Genomic DNA, 8,956 nt, shown 5'->3' on the forward strand with positions numbered 1-8,956 from the left:
TTTTTTTTTTTTTTTTGTATTTTTCTGAAGCTGGAAACGGGGAGAGACAGTCAGACAGACTCCCACATGTGCCCGACCGGGATCCACCCGTCACGCCCACCAGGGGGCAACGGTCTGCCCACCAGGGGGCGATGCTCTGCCCCTCCAGGGCGTAGCTCTGTCGCGACCAGAGCCACTCTAGCTCCTGGGGCAGAGGCCGAGGAGCCATCCCCAGCGCCCGGGCCATCTTTGCTCCAATGGAGCCTCGCTGCGGGAGGGGAAGAGAGAGACAGAGAGGAAGGAGAGGGGGAGGGGTGGAGAAGCAGATGGGCGCTTCTCCTGTGTGCCCTGGCCGGGAATCGAACCCGGGACTTCTGCACGCCAAGCCGACGCTCTACCACTGAGCCAACCGGCCAGGGCCTGGACTGGTTTTTCAAATACCACTTTTCAGCCCCTTGGTTTCAGTCATCTGCCTGCAGAGGTGCATGGGGTCCCGTCTTCCCTTTGATGATGGGCACAAGATGCCATAGTGCCCCGCAGAACAGCAGACAACAGAAATAGTGTGCAACAAGAACCAGAACCAGAGGATGCCAGTGTGCTTTCTGGAAGCAGGTTGCAGGGGCCCTCTCTTGTAGACAGTGGCACTCACACTGTCCTCATAACCTCGGACGCCACTGGGGAAAGCTCTGTGCTCTTTCCCTTTCCGGGTGCAGATGTTTAGATGCCCTTACTTACTGAAGTTGCCCCTTTTCTAAAAGCTAGGTTCCTTAGACTTTATGAGTATGCATTTGGCTACTTTTTATCTTCATCTTGAGCACTGACAGCTGTCACAGCCCGGGTTGCCGGGCTGAGGCCGCGCTTGTGCAGATGTGCGCGGCTGATGGACATTGTGACGTTTCTCCCCAGGAGGGAGGAGCCGAGAGCGCCGGCAGCCGTGTCCCTGGCCACCAATTCCGCCTACTACAGCACGTCAGCCCCCAAGGCGGAGTTGCTCATTAAGATGAAGGGCCTGCAGCAGCAGCAGCAGCAGCAGGGGCCCGAGGAGGACCCTGCGAGTGACCAGGACCACGACCTGTCCGTGAAGAAGGTAAGGAAGCCGCAGTCCGCACAGAGGTGCACACAGGCCCTGCGCTGCGTGGCGGTGGGCCTCTCTGCAGGACATTGACATGTGGAGCAGTCATGTTAAAGCCCTGTGGTTAAATCTTCTCTTCCAAAATTGGACCTTGTCCCCTGGGATCTCTTTGCCATCTTTTTGGAATGAGATCCAGGGTCCAATTAGCTACGTGGGCACCATTCTTTTCCTTCATTTCAACTTCAACTGGTGTGCCCATTCTATCCTGATGAAAATCTGGGGGAAGAATTATGTGCCCTTCAGTGAGTCACATGTTCCTCTTGGAATATCAAGTTCAGTTGTCTAACCAGATGACCATAAGTGCAGCAGTGGGTTGTAATGTGCTTGCTTAACTGAAAAGCACCATTTGAGCAACTCCAAGATCTCTCGTGGGCACTTGAGGCTATGGCGGTAGACAGAACAGAAGAGAGCCCTGGCTTCCCTGGCACAGTTTGTGTTCTTATGGGGAGGTAGGTGGACAGCTAACATATAAGCAGATGTACCCGGTCAGCACACTACAGCCCATGGGCCATACCTGCCCCACTGCCTACTTCCATAAATAGAGTGCTATTTGCCTGGCCTGTGGTAGCCCAGTGGATAAAAGGTCAACCTAGAACACTGAGGTCCCCAGTTAGAAACCCCAGGCTTGCCTGGTCAGGGCACATATGACAAGCAGCTGCTATGAGTTGATGCTTCCTGCTCCTTCCCTGCCCCCTTTCTCTCCTGGTCAGGGCACCTGCGGGAGTCTGTCTCCCTGCCTCCCCTCTTCTCAGTTCAAAAGAAAAAAGCAATAAGACACTGGCTTTTCTGGGGCCAGGATTGCCCCTTTTGAGCCATTCCTATAATTTTTCTCAGATAAACAGTGATGGAGGAGGCGCTAATGTCTCCTTTGTCTGCCGCTCAAATCAGGCCACAAAGTCTGCTTCGCTTTAGGGTGGTGGCTGATTGAAAGGGCTTAGCCATTTTATTCTGCTCTTTGAAAATTAATCATTTAAAGGCCTGGAGGGAGGGGAGAAGGAGGAGTGAGGGTTTAATGGTCAGAGTTTCTGTTGAAAATTCTGGAGGTCTGGTGGTGGTAATGGTGATACAGCAACATGAATGTACTTAATGCTGCTTTTTAAAAGTAGGTCAGCCTGACCTGTGGCGGTGCAGTGGATAAAGCGTTGGCCTAGAACGCTGAGGTCGTTGCCAGTTAGAAACCCTGCGCTTGCCCGGTCTAGGAACATATGGGAGTTAATGCTTCCTGCTCCTTCCCCTTCTCTCTCTCTCTGTCCTCTAAAATGAATAAAATCCTTTTTTTTAAAAAAGCATGATTTTCTAAAAAAATAAAATAAAAGTGGGTCAGATGGTAAAGTTTATGTTATGTCTTTTACCACATTAAAAAAATTAGTCTTTCATTTGCATTTTGGGCAAGCTAAAATCAGTAGGTTATTCTAAAAGACACTTAAGCGCACTGATGCCCCTTTATCTTAATTTTTAGTTGCTAGTTCTACATAAAGGGCCCCTTTTAATCATGGACTTCAGTACCAGATGTAAGACTAAATAACTGTCCATGTGAGTCTTTAAATTGGAAACATCCAATAAAGTGTCGACCTGGGAACGCTGAGGTCGCCAGTTCAAAACCCTGGGCTTGCCTGGCCAAGGCACATATGAGAGTTGATGCTTTCTGCTCTTCTCTCTCTCTCTCTCTCTCTGTCTCTCTAAAAAGACAAAAAAACAAAAACTGAATAAAGTTAAAAATAAAATATTTTTTTAAAAAATTGGAAACATCCAAACTATGAAACGCAAGGTTTCATGCAGACCTTGAGAATTTCTGCAGAGATTTGGGTTGAGCCTGACCTGTGGTAGTGCAGTGGGTAAAGCATTGATCTGGAACGCTGAGATCACTGGTTCGAAACCCTGGGCTTGCCTGGTCACAGCACATATGAGAGTTGATGCTTCCTGCTCCTCCCCCCCACCCTTTTTTCTCACTCCTCTTTTTTTTTTTTTCTGAAGCTGGAAACGGGGATAGACAGTCAGACAGACTCCTGCATGCGCCCTACCGGGATCCACCCAGCACGCCCACCAGGGGGCAGTGCTCTGCCCCTCTGGGGCGTCGCTCTGTTGCCTGGGGCAGAGGCCAAGGAGCCATCCCCAGCGCCCGGGCCATCTTTGCTCCAATGGAGCCTCGCTGCGGGAGGGGAAGAGAGAGACAGAGAGGAAGGGGAGGGGGGTGGAGAAGCAGATGGGCGCTTCTCCTGTGTGCCCTGGCCGGGAATTGAACCCGGGACTTCTGCACGCCAGGCCGACGCTCTACCACTGAGCCAACCCACCAGGGCCTCTCTCTTTTTAAAGTCAATAAATTTAAAAAAAAAATTCAGGTTGAAATGAAATTGACCGTGAGTGGCCTGGAGAGGCCAAGTCCCTTATAATCTGATACATTAAGAGGACAAGCATAGCTTCGTTTTATTTCTAAATTAAATGCCAGTGATTTGATCAGGAACCATTATGCTTGCTCTGGTCTTACAAATCTCTTATTTGATGATGCAAAATAAACTCTCCCACTGAGTTACGTATGTGGGGCACCTGTGGAGGCGGCGGTCCTGGGTGCAGGACCCTAACGCGGGGTTGCCTGCCACCTGTGCCCTGCAGCAGGAGCTCATCGACAGCATCAGCCGCAAGCTGCAGGTGCTCCGGGACGCCCGCGAGAGCCTGCTGGAGGACATCCAAGCCAACAGCGCCCTCGGAGAAGAGGTGGAGGCCCTCGCCAAGGATGTCTGCAAACCCAATGAGTTTGACAAGTTCCGCATGTTCATCGGGGACCTGGACAAAGTGGTCAACCTCCTTCTGTCCCTGTCGGGGCGCCTGGCCCGGGTGGAAAACGCCCTCAATAATCTGGATGACAGCACTTCTCCGGGGGACCGGGTATGTACTGGCGTGTCCGACCCAGAATCCCGGTTGTTGGGGGCTTGGGAAGGTTCTCCTTGGCATGTTGAGGGGATGTCTTTCACACAGTGGCCTGTCCACCTCACAGCTCTCTCTGCTTGTACTTGAGGAATAACGTGGTCCTCCGGGGTGCTGGGCTCCTTCTCCCTCTCACCATCCCAGTGGGTCCCTGGTAGAGACGAGGACGGGTGGGCTCTTCATGCCCTTGGCTGTGTGCCATCCACATTCTGCTGCCACAGCAGGTGCTGCTCTGTGGCTCAGGGAAGCTCAGTTTTTGATAGACAGATGCGCTCACACGTTAACAGATGTGGAGTCAGGTTTTAGAAGGGTTCCTTCCTGCTTCCCTTGCAAAATGAATGCAGGAATGGGCCCATGGAATCCTCCCCATAGTTGCTTCCAATCATCAGTGAGCCTTGCCGGGTTTAGCCTGGGGTGAATTTCTGGAGTCCCTTACGATCTGCTTCCCCTTTGGTTTGGGCTGAAGTGGCTTTACCTCCGCTCTTTCCATACAAGTACATCACACCTTTGTTGCTCAAGCACCCGGGCTCTGGCTGTCCCACAGGAGTGGGCAGGATGGCCTGGGACGTCGTGTGGTCAGGGGCACTTCCTCAGAGGCGCACACCAAGGGCAATTGCTGTTTGGCCACTGTTTGAGAGCAGCTCACCTTTCCTGAGCTTCTGTATTTGCAAAGTGCAGCCGCATCTTGGCCGGATACTCCCACAGGACCCTTGCTAACGGTCCTCCGCCCTGCTGCAAGGCAGCAGCACAGCAGGGAGCCTGGGTGATGCCCCCAGTAAGAATCCAAAAGTCACATGGAGGAAAGGAATTCCTGGCGCCCCCAAGCAGACAAGGGAGGACACTTAATGCATTCACGCCTTCCCTTCTTTGTGTCCATTATACTTCAAGGGTGTAGGGAAGGGAGGCGCGTGTTCTGCAGGTACAGAGAGTGATTGTGAGTGCCACGTTTGGGGAATGGGGCCGTCCATGTGCCCTAGATCGGGGCCCTTGTAAGGAGTGAGATATCTGCGCCCCACAGCCCTGGGTATCTCCCTACCTCCCTCTGCATGCTCTGGCGCCCTCCCCCACCTTCCCCTGCGCGCTCCCGCGCCCTCCCCCACCTCCCCCTGTGCCCTCCTGCGCCCTCTTGTATAAGTCCCCCGCGGACTCCCTCTCCTTCTGTCTGGAGGGCTTACAAACCCCACCCTGGAATTTCTTTAGAATCTGTCCCTTTATCTAACTTTGTGACAGTATTGTCACAGGAAAAACCCTTGACACAGGTAGAATCCCCGAGTCTTTTGTACCTTGTGAGCATCTCCGAGTTCTGTCATTTTTAGTCTCTGGGTCACTCCTGTGAGCCAGTCAAGGCCACTGGGAGGCACTGGAGCTGTGCAAGGTCCATGAGCACCTGCAGGAGGGGAAGGATTGGAGCCTGCCACACCCACAAGGTCCGTTCTGGCCCCGTTCTCAGCACCTCTGCTCTGGGCCCCCAGAGCTGTGGCTGCTTTAGCTCAGGTCCTCAGCCGGCTTCCCCCCTCCCCCCCCCTCCCCTCCCCTCCCCCTCCCCCTCCCCTCCTCCCCCCCCCTCTCTTTTGCCACAGCAATCACTGCTTGAGAAGCAGCGGGTCCTCATCCAACAGCACGAGGATGCCAAGGAGCTCAAGGAGAACCTGGACCGGCGGGAGCGCATCGTGTTCGACATCTTGGCCAGCTATCTGAGCGACGAGAGCCTGGCGGACTACGAGTACTTTGTGAAGATGAAGTCGGCCCTGATCATCGAGCAGCGGGAGCTAGAGGACAAGATCCACCTGGGTGAGGAGCAGCTCAAGTGCCTGGTGGACAGCCTGCAGCCCGAGAGGGGCAAATAGAGGGTCCTCCCTGGTGGGGGACGGAGGCCGGGCTGCCGTGGCTGGTCCCCAGGATGTAGGTCCTGACACCCCGGCCTGTATTTATGTCCTAGAGCAAGACTCTTCCCATAGCAAAATGGGTGTTAGAAAAGCAATAACTCTTCGTGTCTGTTTGGGGTGATTTATTGAAGTTTTTCATTTCCCTTCGGAATGCTGAGCCTAGTGGCTCCCTGTTAGGTGTCTTCCTTTCCTTGGAACCACACACGGCACTGGGCTATGGTAGACAGCGAGCTGCTGCCCGGGAGACCGAGGGCTCTGGCCCCATCACAGGGGTGAGGGCTCGTTGGCAGGGGTTGGTCTGCCCTTCCTCCTGTCTCTAGCTGCTGCACCTGCCACTCGGGAAGCAACCGAGTGAGTCCCCAGGGTGCATGAGAGGGGAAGCCCTGGCTGACGTCTTCTCATGATTCATCCAGGGCGAGGGACGCCATGTTTTATCCGTGTCTGTCCAACAGTGTTGGCATTCATTGTCTCTGTCATATAATGATGTTCTCTGACCCATCAGAAACCATAATGATGATGAAGATGATGGTGATGATTAATTTATTGACACTTTATAAAGGTGGATAGTTTGCAAGTGGTTAAAAACCAACTGTGAAATGCAGAGCCTGTGTGTTGGGTTCACTCATTCTAAAATCGCCACTGACATCATGTGCATGCTTGAAAACACAGACACACACACAGCGAGTACCTTTAGTCTGTCTCACCTCTAACGGCATGGGTCAAATGTTTTTGTGAAATGACTTGGTTAAAAGTGTGTCCTGTAGTCATGTGCTTGCTAGAAGTTTGTTTCCCAAGACCCGTGGGATGTTTCTGAAATCCCCCCCCCCCAGAACATTTGTTTTGTGTACGTACTGTCATTGATGGCAATGGATTCCTTCTCTCTTTTTTGCCTCTTTAAATCTGTCATCGTGCCGTGAAGGCATTTTTATCTACTGTAAGAACCCTGCCTCTGGTCTTTTAGGGGGTTCCTTGGACTGGACAGCTTTGCCCCAGAGGTTACAGATTCTGGACTCTTTTTATTGCTTCAAATTGCAGGATCCTAAAGACCATCTATTCACTTTAAAAAGCAAAAACAAAACACTGTTGTGCTGTCAATTTCCAGTTGCCAAATCACTGACTGGGAGATGACAGTTGCAAGTCACATATGTGACTAATGTCCAGAATATATAAAGAACTCTAGAAAACTCAACTGGAATAAAAGCAGCCCAATGAAAGTGTGGGCAAAAGAGGTCACCAAAGAGGATACGATACGTACCTGGCAAACCAGCATAGGAAAAAGATGGTCAAGAAGCCAGTGGGTTATCGATTGGTTTTCCCTAACTCACTGCAGAGCTGGTGTACTGCCTCATGGATGCCCGACTGATGAAATGCATGGTTCGTGGTGGGAGGACCCCTTGGATGAGTTCATGTCCAGGAAATGTGGGCATGTCTCTGATGGAGGGATCATTTCCATTCCCGTTTCCCCTTCTCCCCATAAAAGAAGTTCTCCAGCAGATGGGGAGACATCTCTTTGTCAGCAGTGACCGCCGCCTTACCAAAGCACACACACACACTAATGTCTTAGGACAGTTGTCCACGCTTCCTGAGCCAGACCGCTATGCTGATGTCAGTGGGCTCCGAAGCGGGGTCTGAACAGACAAGCTCCAGCGTGCAGGCAATAAACACTTTTTGGCCACCGAACCATGCCAAAAAGTTAAAACGCTTTTTTTCAGAAGTTTTCACTCCTATGGCATTGAACTGTATGACTTGAAAAAACCTGCCGATGACGTGTCCTGCTCCCTGAGGCTCGGTGTGGTCCCACGGTCAAGCTGGCTGTTCACGGAGCTACGTCTTTCTCCCTCGGGAAGACACCCCCAGCGATTTCTGCGTTTTTGGTGTTTAATCAACACAAAGCTTTTACCTGTGATCCCTCCTACCCCCACCCTCACCGAAGTTCAGTATTGTGATCATTCTGATGATATATATGTAAAATGTGAGTAACAGAATCTGTATGTCTGTACCCAGCCTTTTAATGTCTTTCGAGGACTGTGTCATCCCTAGCGATACAGTGCTGTCCCCTTTTTAGCCACCCAAGCACCTGTGATCACAGCTGTCCTGTCTGCTCCCTTGTTGGTCCTCTTCGGTGTCTGGTTAGCAGGGACCCAAAGATTCCAGAGAGCCAGTGCACGTAACTCTGTATATATAGTTATATCATTGCATATAACGACAGTCTGGTGCTAACGTCTTGCCCTTGGTGTTCTAAGGTGGTGGCCGCCCCCTACCTATCCTCGCTCAGCTGTGGAATGCTCTGTGTAGCAAGATTTCCGTCCGGGCTGTTGCCTGTGGCCTTCACTGTGGAAAACTGTGTAAACATTTCGTGCTCGACACTTAACCACTGACCTCTCAGCGGATCCTCCTGCTTGACTTTAACAAAATAAATAGTGTCTTTCAGTGCATGGAGTATGTCTTCTGATTTACCTGTGTTATTACACTTTTTTTTTTTTAAAGAATCGGAATGTCTCACTTTGTGTCAGAGTCATAACCCCTTGACAACTTGTGGGATGGATGGTATGTGTGTAACTATTTGTGCCCGTCTAGATGAGGCCAGGCAGTGAGCAGTCAGGAAACGTCAGGGACGTGGGTTACGTAGGTGACCTGCTGTCACAGGAATGCGGCCAGTGCCCAGTGAGAATGATTTCTTGACCTCATGAACGTGTGGAGCAGCAGGCTCTGCTCTGTGTGGCTTACCTGCCTCATTGGCCAAGGCATGTCAAGGGCACGTGTACATGAGAACAAGACCAGTGACAAAGGCACTTTTCATATCTCTGGTCCTGTCATACCTGCTGATGACATCCCATGGCCGAACCCAAGGTCAAAGGGAGAGAGCCGTGCCTGCCTTTTTAGTGGAAGGTACTATCAACTCCCATGATCACATGTAGGTATACAGAGGTGTGAATTAGGGCCATGCACAGTCTGCCATTGTGACAAGTGCCCGTGAGTATGGAGTAGCTCTTACGTATCCTGACCCAGAAGCCTGGTTCTTGGAGCAAAGTCACCT

General features: G+C 51.7%; 1 protein-coding gene across 1 annotated transcript in view; it reads left to right on the forward strand.

Annotated features, from left to right (window-relative positions):
- Positions 1-8,348, forward strand: part of SHROOM2 (shroom family member 2) — a 132,049-nt gene extending 123,701 nt beyond the window's left edge. The window contains exons 8-10 of the mRNA XM_066357621.1: positions 886-1,066; positions 3,722-3,994; positions 5,614-8,348. Of these exons, the coding sequence (XP_066213718.1) occupies positions 886-1,066; positions 3,722-3,994; positions 5,614-5,880 (721 nt within the window). The 3' untranslated portion in view covers positions 5,881-8,348. The remainder of the gene's footprint in view (positions 1-885; positions 1,067-3,721; positions 3,995-5,613) is intronic.
- The last annotated feature ends 608 nt before the right edge of the window (positions 8,349-8,956 follow it).

This window comes from Saccopteryx leptura, chromosome X (assembly GCF_036850995.1).
Source record: "Saccopteryx leptura isolate mSacLep1 chromosome X, mSacLep1_pri_phased_curated, whole genome shotgun sequence".
NCBI lineage: Eukaryota > Metazoa > Chordata > Mammalia > Chiroptera > Emballonuridae > Saccopteryx > Saccopteryx leptura.